General features: G+C 43.8%; 1 protein-coding gene and 1 pseudogene across 1 annotated transcript in view; one reads left to right on the plus strand and one right to left on the minus strand.

Annotated features, from left to right (window-relative positions):
• The first annotated feature begins 3109 nt into the window (after positions 1-3109).
• LOC134937024 (5S ribosomal RNA) lies at positions 3110-3228 on the plus strand (annotated as a pseudogene).
• Positions 3229-5744: 2516 nt separating this feature from the next.
• Positions 5745-20033, minus strand: part of RPAP3 (RNA polymerase II associated protein 3) — a 255507-nt gene continuing 241218 nt past the window's right edge. The window contains exons 15-17 of the mRNA XM_063927361.1: positions 12447-12544; positions 9073-9173; positions 5745-6329 (exon numbers count right to left, since the gene is read on the minus strand). Coding sequence (XP_063783431.1) covers positions 6244-6329; positions 9073-9173; positions 12447-12544 — 285 coding nt within the window. The 3' untranslated portion in view covers positions 5745-6243. The remainder of the gene's footprint in view (positions 6330-9072; positions 9174-12446; positions 12545-20033) is intronic.

A 20033-nucleotide genomic window follows, 5' to 3' on the forward strand; every position in this document is an offset into this window, starting at 1 on the left:
TTCAGGTTCAATATTGGTCTGACCGAACTGTCCGGGTTCGGTACCACAAAGAGGTTTGAGTAGTAACCCTTGTTTTCCAGATGAGGTGGAACTGGAACAATTACATTTGCCTTTTCCAATTTTTGAATGGCTTCCTGTAGGATAGCCCTTTCTGTCAGCAAAGCTGGTAAGCCTGATTTGAAAAATCTGTGAGGTGGGAGTTCTTTAAACTCCAGTCTGTACCCCTGGGATACAATATCTAGTACCCAGGGGTCCAGGCCTGATGACGCCCAGACCTGACTGAAATTTCTTAGACGTGCTCCCACATGCCCGATCTCCAGGCTGGGAGGTCCACCGTCATGCTGAGGATTTTGAGGAAACAGAATCAGGCTTCTGTTCCTGCGAACCTGTTGGTGCAGGTTTCCTGGATTTTCCCCGACCACATCTGAAGAAAGTGGAAGGGGGCTTGGACTTTTTAACCTTTGCGTCCAAAAGGACTGCATTGTAGATGTAGGATAAAATGTCCTCGCTGTCGGAGTGGCTGAGGGTAGAAAGGTTGACTTACCCGTGGTTGCCATGGAAATCCAGGCATCCAAAGCTTCCCCAAACAGAGCCTGACCTGTGAAGGGTGGGTTCTCCACACTCTTCTTGGATTCAGCATCCACAGACCATTGGCGCAGCCAGAGTCATGCCGAGACAGCCATGGAAGATGTTCATGCATTCAGATGACCAAGGTCCTTCATGGCCTCCACCATGAAACCTGCAGAATCCTGTATGTGACGTAATAACATTTCAATGTCACTTCTATCCATAGTATCTAAATCCTCTAGTAATGTGCCTGACCACGTTACTATGGCTTTAGAAATCCATGCACAAGCAATAGTGGGCCGGTAGTGCCACCCCTGAAGCAGTGTATATAGATTTGAGCGTAGTATAAATCTTGTGGTCTGTCGGCTCTTTTAACGCGGTAGACCCAGGGACAGTAAAACCACCTTTTTAGACAATCTAGATACAGAAGCGTCTACTATAGGGGGGTTTTCCCACTTTTTCCTATCCTCTACAGGGAAAGGAAAAGCAACAAGAACTCTCTTAGGGATCTGGAATTTTTTCTCCATGTTTTCCCAGGATTTTTCAAATAGTACGTTTAATTCCTTAGATGCAGGGAAGGTAAGGGAGGCTTTCTTATTGTCTGTAAAGTAAGCCTCCTCAACCTGTTCAGGAACCTTGTCAGCAGTGTGTAAAACATCCCGAATGGCCTCAATCATGAGTTGCACCCCCTTAGCAAGGGATGCCTCCCCCCCAGTATATCCCCATCGCCGTCTTCCGTATCAGAGTCGGTATCCGCGTCGAGCACGCTTTTTTGGGCATATACCAGGGGATTTTGAGGAAGTAGTGGGAGCAGAATACGACAAAACCTCTACAGATTTTTTCAAAACCTGTGTTTCAGTCTCATAATGAGCAATCCTAGATGAAATCTGGGATATCATATTCCCTTAATAGAAGCCACCCACCGGGGTTCGGCTGAGACAGTATATTGCATTCCTGTGTACATGGAATAGACTCTTCTGAAGATACATACTCTGCAGCACAAGATACAGAGTCCCTAGACATAGTAATGTGAGATATATAACATACACACACATACAGGAAAATGTCAGACACAGTTTCCCCCAAATACCTTCAGAGAGAGACAGAGTTAAGGAGCCAGCACACACAGCGCCCCAGTAGGCAGTTATAGAATAAAAGCCTGGCGCTGAGTAGCCTTAATAGATTACACAGTACACTAATGTGATTAAACACTCTCCCCCCTTCTATAACCCACTGGTACCACACAGGATAGCTGGAGTTATGTGGAGGGTCAGCGCTCCCTGTCAGAAAATGGCACTGGTGAGTGCTGGGTCCGCTCTGAGGAGAAGCTCCGTCCCCTAAAATGGCACGTCTTCCCGTACTTCTAGAGATTATACTGGCCTGAGGTATTGGTTGCTAGGAGCAGTAGTGTCCTTGATAGCTTCTGTGACCAGTGTAAGGGTATTGCGCTGGTCCAGGGCGCTCCACACAGTGCCGCACAACAGTACCTCTGAGCCCTCCCATAGCGCAACGCTCCACCCTGATGCCGCCATTCTTTCACCGGCTCCCTGCTTGTCGGGGCGCCGGTGTCCTACTCACCACCGATGTCTTCTGGCTCTGTTAGGGGGTGGTGGCAGTGCTGCGGGAGCGAGCAGTTGCCTCAGGGGTTTGCGAACGACACCCTGAGCTCAGTGTCCTGTCAGGGGAGATAGGGGCCATAAACCTCAGAGGGTTGGATCCTACTCCCCCCCAAGTCCCACGAAGCAGGGAGACTGTTGCCAGCAGCCTCCCTGTGCCTAACTCTTTCATAAAATAATAAAACTAAAAGAACTCCTAGGAGCTCCCCTAGCTGTGACCGTCTCCACCGGGCACATTTTCTAAACAGAGTCTGGTAGGAGGGGCATAGAGGGAGGAGCCAGCCCACACTATTAAACTCTTAAAGTGCCCATGGCTCCCAAGGGACCCATCTATACCCCATGGTACTAATGTGGACCCAGCATCCTCTAGGACGTAAGAGAAAACGAGTGCGGTACTGCAGCGTCTTCCAAAGGGATTTTTAAAACATCCCTGATAGCAAGAATGAGGGGCTCAATACCCTGGGCAGAAGTGGAATCCCCTGTATTAGGTTCTAATTCCTCCCGTACCTCTTCCTCAGATTCTGAGAGTAAATCATTCATTCTGAATGTTCAGTATTAATACTATGTGATATCTGACCATAGGAACATTCAGTATTTGTGTAAACAAGGGGATCATTCCCTGTTGAATTACCATATTTATATGATTGGTTCCAAAATACAACTGTCTGATATCTAATCATAGGAACATCTAATATATGCTTTAAGAGAATACATCCTTTGCTCTCTGTACAAATGTGATACAATAGGGTTTTTTTATATGGGAGCAACAAACACCCATCAGAATACGGTGGGGTTTTTTCCAATACACTGAATCATTTATATTATATTTCATATAGGGGATTATTCCCTGTCAGACTATCATATCTATAAAATCTGCCGGGGATAACCGCACACTGGAATTGATTGCACATGCTGGAGATTTACTCACCTACGGTCAAACCGCACTGAGTATGCCCAATCTCGTCTGATCTTGGAAGCCATACACTGCAGGGCCTGGTCAGTACCCGGTTGGGAGACCACCAGGGAATACTAGGTACCGTAGGTATTTTACTCTCATACCATTTGAGTCTTTCCAGCTCTCTGTGCGGTCCCAGACATTGAATTTTCTCCAATATCCAATTCTGATATTCTGACATGGGATAGCTGAACCCAATGGAGCAGGTCTACTCCCACAAAGATGTTTTCAATCCAATATTGGAGTAATTTTTTGGATCATTAGGGGAGTAAACATATTTTCGCCTTTCTATATTTTCATCGCCCCAAAATTTTTAGCAATTATCTATATTCGCTTTCTCCCTTTTATCAAGTATATCTTAATAAAAGTTAAGTATTAATTTACTCATATTTTCATAATTCATCACTTTCTTATATAGATTCATTTTTTTCTAAGCGTGCCCTGGAAAAGGCATATAGCTGCTTTTGTCTTTTGCTCTTTCTTAAGACCACCCTTCTTCATATAGTTTACTGAACTATTTTCCGGGAGCACCACCAACCCATTGCTGAATTTATTTGTTTGTATAGTAAGCATAATGTTGGTTTAACAAATTACTAAATCAAAACAGACATTATTAATACAGTATTCTGTGCAGATTTACCAATTTCCTAGCAAGTAAATCAGACAGCCCACGTTTAAGTGGCCCTGAACTATCATATCTGCCATCATAGTTTTAATGGCACCGAGCCAGGATGGCTCCTGACCCCCCCCCCCCCTCCTCACTAACTTGTGAAAACTGACTGCATTGTTCACATGATAGGGAACCAGTTATAGAGGGAGAGAATTTGGTGTGACATACACTGTACAATTGGTGTTTGACCATGTTTACAGTAAACAACACACACACACACACACACACACGGTACAATAGCAAGCCTGCCCTTACTGTATGTGAGAAGGAGACCGAGTGAGAGTGTATATATATATATATATATATATATATATATATATATATATATAATCACAGTAGAAACCAGATTACTTGTCCTTTTCAGGACACTAGATTTGTGTACAATAGCGGGCTCTCCCCGTTTTACACCCCTGTACCAGTTTCCTGCGTAACCTGGAGTGCCTGGAGCTGTGTGTCCTTGCTGCTGCAGCTGTAAGCAGATGAAGGCGCCAAAATGCCGCTGGTCCCGCTCTGTGGAAGCTCCGCCCCCTGTAATGGCACCGGAGCTATGTAGATATTTATACTGGCAAAGCCTTCTAATAAGTGTAAAACATCACATGAATGCTAGTTTTCATCACCGCTGCCAGTGTACACAGGGGGGGCTATAGCGGGTCCACCCAGGGAGGTGACCGTATGCCGCCCCTGCGATTGCGCTGCACCAAGAACTGGGGGACCCCCCTAGTGGTACTCACCACTCTTCTCGCTTTCTGGCTTATGTTAGGGGTGTGCAGCGTGCTGCGATTGCGTTCGCCAAGGCAAAATGCCCTGCGGTACCAACAAACTCTCAGGACGGTGGTCCTGCAGCGGGGAAGCGGCTCTGATGCCTGAAGAGACCGGTAACCAACCCACCCCTCCCCCCAACTCCCATGGTGCAGGTATACTGTTGCCCAAACAGTATACCAAAAATAACAAATTTTAAAATAAACTGAAGAAAAAATCCTCTGGAGCTCCAGAGTGTGCATCCTCTCCTGAGGGAACATTTTTCTAAACTGGCTGTAGGAGGGGGCATAATGGGGAGGAGCCAGCACACCCAGTTGAAGAATTTAAAGTGCACCGGCTCCTTTGGACCCCATCTAAACCCATTGTACTAAGTGAACCCCAGTATTCCTTATGCATACCTCCCAACCTTTGAGAGATGGAAAGAGGGACATTTTCACATGCGCGAAGAGCGCTCGCCCGAAAAAGGGGTGTGGCCTACTGAAAAGGGGGCATGGCTTCGTGGGAGGGCCCACAATTGTGAGCCACGCCCCCATCTTCGTCACTGAGGGGGCATGCCCAGCGCTCTGGGAGCTGCTGGCATGCCCCCTCTCCCTCCACTGAATAGATGCTGTGCGCATGCACACAGCGTCTATTCACTGCTGCTCTGCTAAGCAGAGCAGCGAGTGACAGTGCCTCCCAATTGCTCACCCCACCGCGGGACACTGCGACCCGTGGGTGGGACAGCCCACAAAAAACGGAACAGTCCCACAAAAATCGGGACAGTTGGGAGGTAAGTTTATGGATGTTAGAGAAACATGACCTGCTGGGTTGGAAGTTTACAAACAGCACTCTAAAAGGAGAATATATACTCTGCTAAATACAAATGATTACTGGTGCACTGAATCAGTAATTTTAATTCAGAGAAATGGTTCCGTTAACTTTGCTGCTTTAGTACTCCTCACTGAAAATACCGGTTCCATTAACTTTGCTGCTTAGTACTCCTCACTGAAAATAACACTGTGGTAAATGTGTACACTTTTAATTTTGTGTTGATATATATTTGAATGTTTTTGATTTCTGTATTACTAAAAACATTAGTACACTATTACTTAAAATAATAAATGTTATTATAAAGTCTGCACTTGTGTAATTATTTCTAAATAAACCTATTCTCACATCAATTGAGGAACAGCGAAGATATGAATACCTTTTTTATTCTTTATACAGGAAATAATCCCCATTCTCTTGTTCTGCTACGGCTCTCTATTTGGGGAATGGATTCTTCCCTTTATTACTTATAAAAAAACTAAAACAAGTTGCACCAAGGTAATATTGTTGTTTGTCTTGTAATGATACATTTATTCTTATTAAAAGGCAGCAAAACTTATATCACCCAAAGGGAGCACGGAACCAAAGGGAGAACTGCATGACCAGAGTAGTATCATCGTCAGATAGCTCAACATGCAACAGGCTCTGAAAACACAATGGCATGTTTGTCATGCTAGGTGCAATAGTTCTGACATTCTCAGTCAACAGTAGAAGCACAAACAGAAACGCTGACATATCAAAATTTATTTTATAAAGATTTTCAGTTAAATTAATTTTGTCAGGAAATCAGCATATGGTTCCTTCATGATAACTGCAGTTTCTAAAATGTACATTTACTATATATGTTGTGTTGTTGCTTGTAATAATACTCAAAGGCCATATTTCTTCTTTAGAGTCAGAATAGAATCATTAGTCTTCTCTGATTGTTCAATGTAAGCAAATAAGGCGCGCACATCTGCAAAAGAAAAAAAAGCATATGGGTAATAATATTTACCAAACCATAAATCTGGATTTACTAAACACTACTTAACACCTTAATAACCACAGGTACTTCATAAATTTAATGACCATACACGTTTTTCATTATTTGCGTTACTCTGGGTTATGTTGAATAATAAGTTTAGACTTTACCAAGGAAATTTCCTCTGAAAGCATGTTATAATGTCTAGATTGTTATAGGTTCAAAACATAGGCATAAAAACCCCTAAGCGCCCCCAAAATGTAATTAACTCCTACTCCCACATACAGGAAAATGTATGTACTTTTAGAAAATATTTATGTCTGGGAAAAACATAAATATTTGGTCTCTCCTACGATCAAAACTCATGGCCCATACAATGCGGGACCGCGCATCGGCATCAAATCGGGATCGCAAGGTGACTTTCACCTTGCGATCTGCACTAACTTTTCTTACAATTGACTACATTTTCTTATGTAGTCAAAATCGCAAGAAAAAATCTCACCGTGTGTACACACCATAAATGACCCCATACACTAAAACGATAATGCCCGATTTCAGCCCAATTCGGGCAATTGGGCCGATATATTGGGTGAAATCAGGCATTTTCGTTGTGCTTTACACTCGATCCGATGCGCGTTCCCATGAGCATTGGATCGGATCACCCTAGAGCCGACATATCACAAGTGCTGCACTCGTGATATTTCGGATCCCGCAGGAATGGCTGGGATAGTAAATGATACATCGTATGCAAAAGGACAGCATACAATGTATCTTTTACTATCCTGCCTTCCGGGAGGCTGCCGGTAGGTTGAAGGGAAATCCTAGACCGTCATGTCGTATAAGTGTATGGGGCCCTTTACATAGCCAATGTAAACTGGATCAAATAGTAACCTAGCAAGTCAACTACTATTCTATACATTTCCTCTGGATCAAATCGGCAGGCTAGAGACTTGAATCAAGTATCCAGTGCAGTGCTGTACTATTTCTAAACCATGCCTTATAAATGATTGCGGCTTTAAAAAAAACATCTGAGTTCGGCCGGCATCCCGCACCTCCAGCAAACTCGGACGCCATTACATCCGGCCATTTATGACTGAATTAAAGTTTCTGGTCCCAAGAGTTGTCGTATGGCTTTACATATTATAATCTTTTAAGGTACACAAGTCATGAAGATATTGGCTGTAAAGTGCCGTTGCCGGACTGTACTGTAAGCACTTTTCAGCCGTGGAGATTAATTTTGTCCTTTGTAGAAGTAATCTCAAATTTGCTCAGGTCCAGTACATTAGTTGCACAAGCTCAAGCCACACAACCAGTTCATTACCTCCACCTATTAAAGAAATGATCATGCTCTGTGACTACCTACGTGTTAGATATACTATTATAGACAGAAGATTAAATCTAAGAAAGTCTAACAAGACCATAGGAAATGCACTGAACATGCCTTGGAATGCAGTGCATTACACACTATGTTGTACAAAAGTGGAATGACTGGATACTACAGCTACACTAAGATCAGGCCATCCACTCTTAACTCAGTTGCTGGTCGAGGCTGACTGACATTGAAAAAGCTTCAAACCAATTGCTGTAATGAAAGGTAATGCAAATCGGTCTAAAGTCTCTACAATCTCCAAGGCATTCCTCAAAAAGGTAAATTCTGGGAATATTTACATTATAGTGGTAAGATGTGTGAATTGTATCTTTCAAAAACTGCACACAAGCCAAGTAAGCCAAGGTCAGGACTGGTGGGATGATGGCAAAATCTTGCTATTCTGCTCAAACTGTCCTTCAACAGGACAAAGATATAAAGCAGGCTGTCAAAAAGAAAATAGATGCCCTTGAGTGGCTTAGAGCCCTGACCTTAATCCCAATGAAAACCAATAGCAAGACTTCAAGAGTCAACACCAGATGGTCGACAGTTAGTCGTCATGGACTTATGTTGACAGGGTTAAAAAGTCGACATGCAAACGTCCAACACATAAAAGGTTGACATATGGTATTTCATGACTTTTTAAAATCATTTTTAGGATTGATGGAGGGTTAAGGTTAGGCTGCAGAATGGGACGGTTAGGGTTAGGCACTTGATGGAGGGTTAGGCTGAAGAATGGGACAGTTAGTAATCAGCACCAGGGGGAGGTTTAAGGTTAAGCACCGTGCGGAGAGTTAGGGTTAGGCACAAGAGGGAGGGTTAGGTTTAGGGTTGCAGTTAAAATGAGTGTTAAAATGAGCAACAAAAAAAAAGTGTCAACCTTTTCTGTGTTGACCATTTGCACGTCAACCTCTTGACCCTGTCATTTATTTAACTATCGACCATCTGGTGTCGACCCATTGACTGTCTATATACTGTCTTTTAAGCTATCTTTATTATGTATCACAATCGTAAATTTCATATGTTTTCACTACAGACTTGCATGAATAAATTCCATTTTTGACATGAGAGGCACCTGTAAAGTGCAAAGGCATCCCACTGAAATTACAGGCAGACATCTTGTCTCCTGCACACACAAACACAGTAATACACACTTCTAGAGAAGAAAACTCTCTAAATTATACCATTCTATGAAGTAAAAGAAAGTTTGCATATCTTTTTGTGAATGTTCTAAGAATTTCTATATAATGTATCTTGTGTTTTAGGATTAATCATCCTTTATGGTATGTTAAAGGCTACGTACGGGCCCAGGGTATTACAATACATTTAGGATAATAGGTAATGTACTCATATTCAGCATTCAGAACTTACTTTCTTTTTCTGATCCTGACAAAAACATTACAACCATGTCAAACCTGCTAAGCTGAGAAAACCTTTGTAAGATCTCCAGCACAACGGCTGCGTCCTCATTTCTAGGGAAGAAAATATAGAAGACAACTGTTATAAAAATATGGACATCTTCAAAATACTGAAATCACTTTGCTATCTATTTTTTAATGCTTTGTTGAAAATCTTAGGTAATATATATAGTTGTACTCTTTTTTTTTAATCTAATAATATTTTTATTTTATGTAAAGGAGGACTGTAAACAGTCAGATCAGCGAGGATACATCTGTATATGCCAGTGTTTCTCAAAGATGGTCAATTTACAAACTCCTGGGGTTATAACACAAACTGCACCTGTCAGTGCTTGCATAGTGCCAGTGCTGTGACCATACTCTAGATAGAATCAAAGCAAAGCACTTTTAAGAAGCATTACTGACTCTTTAACTGGGGGAACCTGTGCCAGAAAAGACTATCTGCAGTTGGATACTGATGAAGAGGGTTTTTATTTGTTTCTTTCTTTCTTTCTTTCTTTCGTTCTTTCAAGGCAGCAAACACCACTAATTTACTCGATTTGATTCCCTGAGTAGACAGGGTACTGATCAGTATTACTTATATAATGGACAAATCTGACATGCTATTACTCAAAGAATTAAAGTGTTGCTGCACAAACATATAAACACCACGTTTAACACTCTATTGATAATATGGGTTTGAAAAAATTAAAATATGCCTCTTTATAAAAAGTCCTTCTACATTCATTAAAAACAAGACTATTATATAAATATCTAAAAAGAAAAAAAAAAGACATGTCTGTAAGCAGCGAAAGAGACGATGGGCCAAATGTAATAGAGTGAGAGTTTCAGAAAGTGAGAGATTTGGTAAGCTTTTTCAGGTTTTTTTTTAAAGTGGCAATCATTTACAGGCAAAACCAGGTTGATCTTGCTGTGTAAATGATTGCCACTTTAAAAAGAACTGCAAAACCTTACCAAATCTCTCACTTTTTGAAACTCTCACTCTGTTACATTTGGCTCGACATGTTTTGTATCTGGATGAATGGAGGAATAGTCTGCTGCGCTATTGTGTGAATGAAGCAACTCAGTATTTGAAATTTGACGTAGTTAGACTGCAGCAAAAGGCTGGTACCAAGTGCTAGAGTGGATGTTGTGCAGTGTACAAAGAAAGAATCTGTATAGATTCGAAACACGTTGGAGACCCAGAGGAGTGGGAACCGCAGCAAGGCAGCACCGCAATCATGAGCCGCCCCTGCCGTCTGGCGTCACAGGAAACGGACGGGCAGACTTCCGACGCGTCTATGCCGCAAACAGCACAATCTTTTGCGGCAACCGCTGGACAGCTAGTATTGCAATTGGTAAACTAAACGCTTCTGAGGAAGAACCCTTTGTTTCGAAATGCATTAAGCAGCTGTGGCTACCCTTGGATTGACTGGAATTGGAATCTCCTTGAGAAACCCCCTTGAGCATCTGGAACTCTGTGGGACCTCTGCGAGACTTATCTTTTGATAAGTATATGTGACTCCATCCATCCAGCACTTTATTACAAGCTTCTTTTTAATCTATGTTTGTGAGTGCATTTGGTGCTAATTAAATTGTTTATTTGCACATCAGGTTTTGCACTACAGGTTGAGTATCCCATATCCAAATATTCCGAAATACGGAATATTCCGAAATACGGACTTTTTTGAGTGAGAGTGAGATAGTGAAACCTTTGTTTTTTGATGGCTCAATGTACACAAACTTTGTTTAATACACAGTTATTAAAAATATTGTATTAAATGACCTTCAGGCTCTGTATATGAGGTGTATATGAAACATAAATGAATTGTGTGAATGTACGCACACTTTGTTTAATGCACAAAGTTATAAAAAATATTGGCTAAAATGACCTTCAGGCTGTGTGTATAAGGTGTATATGAAACATAAATGCATTATGTGCTTAGATTTAGGTCCCATCGCCATGATATCTCATTATGGTATGCAATTATTCCAAAATACGGAAAAATCCGATATCCAAAATACCTCTGGTCCCAAGCATTTTGGATAAGGGAGACTCAACCTGTATTGCACTTTTTTATTATTTTCCAGCCTTCCTAATCTTGCCATAAGAAAGAAGTATGGAATTCACCAATTGTTCCTAACCGTGAACCTCCTTTACTGTGATATGCTCTCAAAAAACCTGCGTTTGTGAGTTCAATATACAGATCATTAAAGGAAATTATCTATTATATTGGCGTACTTGCACTATTGTTCATTTTCTCTTATAGCTATACCATTCAAGGGATCATTCCCCTTTGGTTCATTGTTCCATGCATTTGATTATGTGAAAGCTTCGCATTCAGAACCTTTGCATCTTTGTACAGTGTAAGCGCAATTATACATTTTATTTACTATATACTGCAATTGGCACCACAACCAACTGGAGGAGCAACCAGTCGGACCCTCTATGGCCCTATAAGGTAAGTCAGTAGTTTTTATAACCGGCATACCCAGAAGAAAAATTGACTGCCATATCCCTAGGCAATCACCCACTCCCAATTCACCCACCGGAGACTGTAAACATAGGGCAATCTAACTATAGGGCAATAGACCTACATTTTTATTTTATTTTTTGGATTTTCTTATTTACTGTATATGCTTTTAAAGCTCTCATAGAGGCATTTTTTTTTTCATGGGAAGGAAACACCTACTTATGGGTTGAAAACAGACAGTTATTGTTCTGACTCGCAATTAGCCCAACAAAAACCATTCCTAATAAAATAAGTGAGCACCTGAAAAAAGAAGTGAGCACATGAAAAAATAAATAAAATCTCTTTTTCCATAAGCTTACAGTTTGGGACTGATGCAGAGTAAGAAATAAATATGGCGTATGTTACTCTAAATTAGCATTTGCAAAAAAAAATTTGTATATCCACCTACATGAACAGTAATAAACATCAGAAGATGCCATTGCCAAAATGTATACCCCAGTTATGCTATTAGTCATCAACATCAGTGAACACTTTCACCTGCCTTATACTAGGGGGTAATTAACACTTATCCAAATAGGCATATTTTTACTTTTATCCATATCTCAGTAGCCTGCAGATGTGGCAATATGCTGTCACCAAGCTTAGCCTACTTAAAAATGCCCAAGTACAACCCAGTAACACCTCTTTAGATGTAAGGGTACAGTATATGCATTCCTTGTAATTATACTCCATTCTGGAACATGGACAGTGGAAAATAAAAAAGAACCACCAACGGGTGTATGTTCTGTATCATTCCTTTGTTTCTGCAATGCCATTTCTGGCTGAAGGTAAATAGCATCTGTCAGTGCACTAAAGTTATGGTATTGTCACTTACTCAATATACTTGAGCCGTAGAATGTTCAAAATTTCATTGAACACATCTGGATCCAAAGCTTTTTGAAAAAGTTTAGTGTAAAGCGAGGGTTCAATTTGCTGAAATCAGATAAAAAATAATAATCTGTACAATGTGACTGCATAAGCAGATATATTTTCAGGTTATTTTCAACCGATACCACACTTGCCAACAATTTTAAGTTTATGAACAAAGTGAAATATTTTAAGTAAGACTGTGCACATTGGTAGATGTGTTTCTCCAAAATACTGAATGTTTGCATTGTTCTTCTATGGAATATCCATTCCTCATACAGTGCCTTCGCAACTACAGTATATACAGTTCTCTTAGCTCATGCATCTGCCAGAAACTATCAGTAACAACTCTTAGCAGTTAATGCAGTTATAAAACGGAGCAGTAAGTTAATCGGGGTATCGGACATCCTACACCGTTTTATAACACGATTTCTACAAGCACTAATGTGGAGACCAGATTACAATTCCTTCTAGTTCTAGTGATGAAGCTGGCAAGGGGAAGGAGGAAATAAAGTGGTCTGATAGCAGAAAGGTGAATTGCCAGTCTCCAGTGTGGTTTTCCAAAGAATTACATTGCTATGATGTAGATTAATAAAAATGCAGAACAATTTTCTTAGTAAAAAATAAAATATCTCCGGTGTGACTGTACAGAAGAATAAACTGCTAGAAGCACAATGGCCCTCATACCGAGTTGATCGCTCGCTAGCTTCTTTTTGCAGCCGTGCAAACGCATAGTCGCCGCCCACGGGGGAGTGTATTTTCGCTTTTGCAGCCGAGCGGGCTGAAAACGTTTTTTGCAGTTTCAGAGTAGGTCTGAACTTACTCAGCCCTTGCGATCACTTCAGCCTGTCCGGTCCTGGAATTTACGTCAGACGCCTGCCCTGCAAAAGCCTGGACACGCCTGCGTTTTCCCGACCACTCCCAGAAAATGGTCAGTTGACACCCATGGACGCCCTCTTCCTGTCAATCTCCTTGCGAACACCCGTGCGAATGGATTCGTCGCTAGAAGCATTGCCCAGCTGTTTGTACCCGTACGACGCGCATGCACATTGCAGTGCATACGCATGCACAGTAGTAACCTATAAAACTTGGTATAGTTTGCTGCGCTGTGAATTAAAGTGCTGCTCAGGTTGTTTGTTGGTGCTTTCTGGATTTTTGGTTAAACCGAGCGCTTGTGTGTATTGCTAACTGGTGTTGTGTGAAAAAAACTTAAATAAATGTAATAAGGAAAAATAAAAAATAAAATATTATAAAAATAAAAATAAAAATTAAAACGATAGGGGAGGGGGAGGGGTAAAGTGCAATGTTTACAGCTCCTTTCAGAGTGATTGGTTGGGAGCTTGGAGACACATATCAAAGGGCAAAGTCTTTTAGGGTGTAACTGTCCCTGACTTACCCTAATAGTGCGTGTGAGCGTGGCTGGAGGTTCCTGTATGTGGTGGCAGAGATCAGGTTGGTGGGCGGGCTGGACTCACTCCTGGTGAGCTGTAACTGCCTTTCTTCTTCCTCCTCCTGCTGGCCGCGCTTTTGCCGCTGCTCCGTCTTTTCCGCCGCGACCGGAAGTTCGGGTCCTTACTTCCGGTATTGCGAACGCTGGCGGTGACGGAGTAAGAGTCCTTGTAGTTGCTTCTAGTCTTCTCCAACGCGTTTCGAATCCAAATAGGATTCTTTCTCAAGCTCCCAACCAATCACTCTGAAAGGAGCTGTAAACATTGCACTTTACCCCTCCTCCCTCCCCCTCCCCTATCGTTTGAATTTTTAATTTTTTTATTTTAATTTTAATTTTTATAATATTTTATTTTTTATTTTTCCTTATTACATTTATTTAAGTTTTTTTCACACAACACCAGTTAGCAATACACACAAGCGCTCGGTTTAACCAAAAAATAAGAATTTACTTACCGATAATTCTATTTCTCGGAGTCCGTAGTGGATGCTGGGGTTCCTGAAAGGACCATGGGGAATAGCGGCTCCGCAGGAGACAGGGCACAAAAGTAAAGCTTTACGATCAGGTGGTGTGCACTGGCTCCTCCCCCTATGACCCTCCTCCAAGCCTCAGTTAGGTACTTAGCCCGGACGAGCGTACACAATAAGGAAGGATTTATGAATCCCGGGTAAGACTCATACCAGCCACACCAATCACACCGTACAACCTGTGATATAAACCCAGTTAACAGTATGATAACAGAAGAGCCTCTAAAGATGGCTCCCTACAACAATAACCCGAATTAGTTAACAATAACTATGTACAATTATTGCAGATAATCCGCACTTGGGATGGGCGCCCAGCATCCACTACGGACTCCGAGAAATAGAATTATCGGTAAGTAAATTCTTATTTTCTCTATCGTCCTAGTGGATGCTGGGGTTCCTGAAAGGACCATGGGGATTATACCAAAGCTCCCAAACGGGCGGGAGAGTGCGGATGACTCTGCAGCACCGAATGAGAGAACTCCAGGTCCTCCTTAGCCAGAGTATCAAATTTGTAAAATTTTACAAACGTGTTCTCCCCTGACCACGTAGCTGCTCGGCAAAGTTGTAATGCCGAGACCCCTCGGGCAGCCGCCCAAGATGAGCCCACCTTCCTTGTGGAGTGGGCCTTTACAGATTTAGGCTGTGGCAGGCCTGCCACAGAATGTGCAAGTTGGATTGTGCTACAGATCCAACGAGCAATCGTCTGCTTAGACGCAGGAGCACCCATCTTGTTGGGTGCATACAATATAAACAACGAGTCAGATTTTCTGACTCCAGCTGTCCTTGCAATATATATTTTCAATGCTCTGACAACATCCAGTAACTTGGAGTCCTCCAAGTCACTTGTAGCCGCAGGCACTACAATAGGCTGGTTCAGATGAAATGCTGACACCACCTTAGGGAGAAAATGCGGACGAGTCCGCAGTTCTGCCCTGTCCGAATGGAAAATCAGATATGGGCTTTTGTAAGATAAAGCTGCCAGTTCTGACACTCTCCTGGCCGAAGCCAGGGCTAGTAGCATGGTCACTTTCCATGTGAGATATTTCAAATCCACATTATTTAGTGGTTCAAACCAATGAGATTTGAGAAAGTCCAAAACAACATTGAGATCCCACGGTGCCACTGGGGGCACCACAGGAGGCTGTATATGCAGCACTCCCTTAACAAAAGTCTGGACTTCAGGAACTGAAGCCAATTCTTTCTGGAAGAAAATCGACAGGGCCGAAATTTGAACCTTAATAGATCCCAATTTGAGACCCATAGACAATCCTGATTGCAGGAAATGTAGGAATCGACCCAGTTGAAATTCCTCCGTCGGAGCACTCCGATCCTCGCACCACGCAACATATTTTCGCCAAATGCGGTGATAATGTTGCGCGGTTACTTCCTTCCGTGCTTTAATCAAAGTAGGAATGACTTCTTCCGGCATGCCTTTTTCCTTTAGGATCCGGCGTTCAACCGCCATGCCGTCAAACGCAGCCGCGGTAAGTCTTGAAACAGACAGGGACCCTGCTGAAGCAAGTCCCTTCTCAGAGGTAGAGGCCACGGATCTTCCGTGATCATCTCTTGAAGTTCCGGGTACCAAGTTCTTCTTGGCCAATCCGGAACCACTAGTATCGTTCTTACGCCTCTTTGCCGTATAATTCTCAATACTTTTGGTATGAGAGGCAGAGGAGGAAACACATATACCGACTGGTACACCCAAGGCGTTACCAGCGCGTCCACAGCTATTGCCTGCGGATCTCTTGACCTGGCGCAATACCTGTCCAGTTTTTTGTTGAGGCGAGACGCCATCATGTCCACCATTGGTCTTTCCCAACGGGTTACCAGCATGTGGAAAACTTCTGGATGAAGTCCCCACTCTCCCGGGTGAAGGTCGTGTCTGCTGAGGAAGTCTGCTTCCCAGTTGTCCACTCCCGGGATGAACACTGCTGACAGTGCTATCACATGATTTTCCGCCCAGCGAAGAATCCTTGCAGCTTCTGCCATTGCACTCCTGCTTCTTGTGCCGCCCTGTCTGTTCACATGGGCGACTGCCGTGATGTTGTCCGACTGGATCAACACCGGCTTTCCCTGAAGCAGAGGTTCTGCCTGGCTTAGAGCATTGTAGATTGCTCTTAGTTCCAGAATGTTTATGTGAAGAGACGTTTCCAGGCTCGTCCACACTCCCTGGAAGTTTCTTCCTTGTGTGACTGCTCCCCAGCCTCTCAGGCTGGCGTCCGTGGTCACCAGGATCCAATCCTGTATGCCGAATCTGCGGCCCTCCAATAGGTGAGCACTCTGTAACCACCACAGAAGAGATACCCTTGTCCTTGGAGACAGGGTTATCCGCTGGTGCATCTGAAGATGCGACCCTGACCATTTGTCCAACAGATCCCTCTGGAAAATTCTTGCGTGGAATCTGCCGAATGGAATTGCTTCGTAAGAAGCCACCATTTTTCCCAGGACTCTTGTGCATTGATGTACAGACACCTTTCCTGGTTTTAGGAGGTTCCTGACAAGCTCGGATAACTCCTTGGCTTTTTCCTCCGGGAGAAAAACCTTTTTCTGAACCGTGTCCAGAATCATCCCTAGGAACAACAGACGTGTTGTCGGAATTAACTGGGATTTTGGAATATTCAGAATCCACCCGTGCTGTTTTAGCACTTCTTGAGACAGTGCTAATCCCATCTCTAGCTGTTCTCTGGACCTTGCCCTTATTAGGAGATCGTCCAAGTATGGGATAATTAATACGCCTTTTCTTCGAAGAAGAATCATCATCTCGGCCATTACCTTGGTAAAGACCCGAGGTGCCGTGGACAATCCGAACGGCAGCGTCTGAAACTGATAGTGACAGTTCTGTACGACGAACCTGAGGTACCCCTGGTGTGAGGGGTAAATTGGAACGTGGAGATACGCATCCTTGATGTCCAAGGATACCATAAAGTCCCCTTCTTCCAGGTTCGCTATCACTGCTCTGAGTGACTCCATCTTGAACTTGAACTTCTTTATGTACAGGTTCAAGGACTTCAGATTTAGAATAGGTCTTACCGAGCCATCCGGCTTCGGTACCACAAATAGAGTGGAATAATACCCCTTTCCTTGTTGTAAAAGAGGTACCTTGACTATCACCTGCTGAGAGTACAGCTTGTGAATGGCTTCCAAGACCGTCACCCTGTCGGAGGGGGACGTTGGTAAAGCAGACTTCAGGAAACGGCGAGGTGGATTCGTCTCTAGTTCTAACCTGTACCCCTGAGATATTATCTGCAGGATCCAGGGATCTACCTGCGAGTGAGCCCACTGCGCGCTGAAATTCTTGAGACGACCCCCCACCGCCCCCGAGTCCGCTTGAGAAGCCCCAGCGTCATGCTGAGGCTTTTGTAGAAGCGGGGGAGGGCTTCTGTTCCTGGGAAGGAGCTGCCTGTTGCTGTCTCTTCCCCCTTCCTCTGCCTCGTGGCAGATATGAATATCCCTTTGCTCTCTTGTTTTTAAAGGAACGAAAGGGCTGCGGTTGAAAAATCGGTGTCTTTTTCTGTTGGGGAGTGACTTGAGGTAAAAAGGTGGATTTCCCGGCTGTAGCCGTGGCCACCAAATCCGATAGACCGACTCCAAATAACTCCTCCCCTTTATACGGCAAAACTTCCATATGCCGTTTTGAGTCCGCATCGCCTGACCACTGTCGCGTCCATAAACTTCTTCTGGCCGAAATGGACATAGCACTGTCCGTGTGCAGATATCCCTCTGTGCATCACGCATATAAAGAAATGCATCCTTTATTTGCTCTAAAGACAGTAAAACATTGTCCCTATCCAGGGTATCAATATTTTCAATCAGGGACTCTGACCAAGCTACCCCAGCACTGCACATCCAGGCTGTCGCTATAGCTGGTCGTAGTATAACACCTGTATGTGTGTATATACTTTTTTGGATATTTTCCATCCTCCTATCTGCTGGATCTTTAAGTGCGGCCGTCTCAGGAGAGGGTAACGCCACTTGTTTTGATAAGCGTGTGAGCGCCTTGTCCACCCTAGGAGGTGTTTCCCAGCGCGCCCTAACCTCTGGCGGGAAAGGGTATAAAGCCAATAACTTCTTTGAAATTAGCATTTTTTTATCGGGGGCAACCCACGCTTCATCACACACCTCATTTAATTCTTCTGATTCAGGAAAAACTATAGGTAGTTTTTTCACACCCCACATAATACCCTGTTTAGTGGTACCTGTAGTATCAGCTATATGTAACGCCTCCTTCATTGCCAAAATCATATAACGTGTGGCCCTACTGGAAAATACGGTTGATTCGTCACCGTCACCACTAGAATCAGTGCCTGTGTCTGGGTCTGTGTCGACCGACTGAGGCAAAGGGCGTTTTACAGCCCCTGACGGTGTTTGAGGCGCCTGGACAGGCACTAATTGATTGTCCGGCCGTCTCATGTCGTCAAACGACTGCTTTAGCGTGTTGACACTATCCCGTAATTCCATAAATAAAGGCATCCATTCTGGTGTCGACCCCCTAGGAGGTGACATCCCCATATTTGGCAATTGCTCCGCCTCCACACCAATATCGTCCTCATACATGTCGACACACACGTACCGACACACAGCAGACACACAGGGAATGCTCTTAACGAAGACAGGACCCCACTAGCCCTTTGGGGAGACAGAGGGAGAGTTTGCCAGCACACACCAAAAGCGCTATATATGACAGGGATAGCCTTATAATAAGTGCTCCCTGTATAGCTGCTTTAATAATATATTTTTGCCACAATTTTGCCCCCCCCTCTCTTTTTTACCCTGTTTCTGTAGTGCAGTGCAGGGGAGAGCCTGGGAGCCGTCCTGACCAGCGGAGCTGTGTAAGGAAAATGGCGCTGTGTGCTGAGGAGATAGGCCCCGCCCCTTTTTCGGCGGGCTCGTCTCCCGCTCTTTAGTGGATTCTGGCAGGGGTTAAATATCTCCATATAGCCCCCGGAGGCTATATGTGAGGTATTTTTAGCCAAATTAGGTTTTCATTTGCCTCCCAGGGCGCCCCCCTCCCAGCGCCCTGCACCCTCAGTGACTGCCGTGTGAAGTGTGCTGAGAGGAAAATGGCGCACAGCTGCAGTGCTGTGCGCTACCTTTAGAAGACTGAGGAGTCTTCTGCCGCCGATTCTGGACCTCTTCTCGTTTCAGCATCTGCAAGGGGGCCGGCGGCGAGGCTCCGGTGACCATCCAGGCTGTACCTGTGATCGTCCCTCTGGAGCTAATGTCCAGTAGCCAAGAAGCCAATCCATCCTGCACGCAGGTGAGTTCACTTCTTCTCCCCTAAGTCCCTCGTTGCAGTGATCCTGTTGCCAGCAGGACTCACTGTAAAATAAAAAACCTAAGCTAAACTTTTCTAAGCAGCTCTTTAGGAGAGCCACCTAGATTGCACCCTTCTCGGCCGGGCACAAAAATCTAACTGAGGCTTGGAGGAGGGTCATAGGGGGAGGAGCCAGTGCACACCACCTGATCGTAAAGCTTTACTTTTGTGCCCTGTCTCCTGCGGAGCCGCTATTCCCCATGGTCCTTTCAGGAACCCCAGCATCCACTAGGACGATAGAGAAATCCACAGTAGTAACCTGATCGC

This window comes from Pseudophryne corroboree, chromosome 6, assembly GCF_028390025.1.
Source record: "Pseudophryne corroboree isolate aPseCor3 chromosome 6, aPseCor3.hap2, whole genome shotgun sequence".
In the NCBI taxonomy this organism is placed as follows: domain Eukaryota; kingdom Metazoa; phylum Chordata; class Amphibia; order Anura; family Myobatrachidae; genus Pseudophryne; species Pseudophryne corroboree.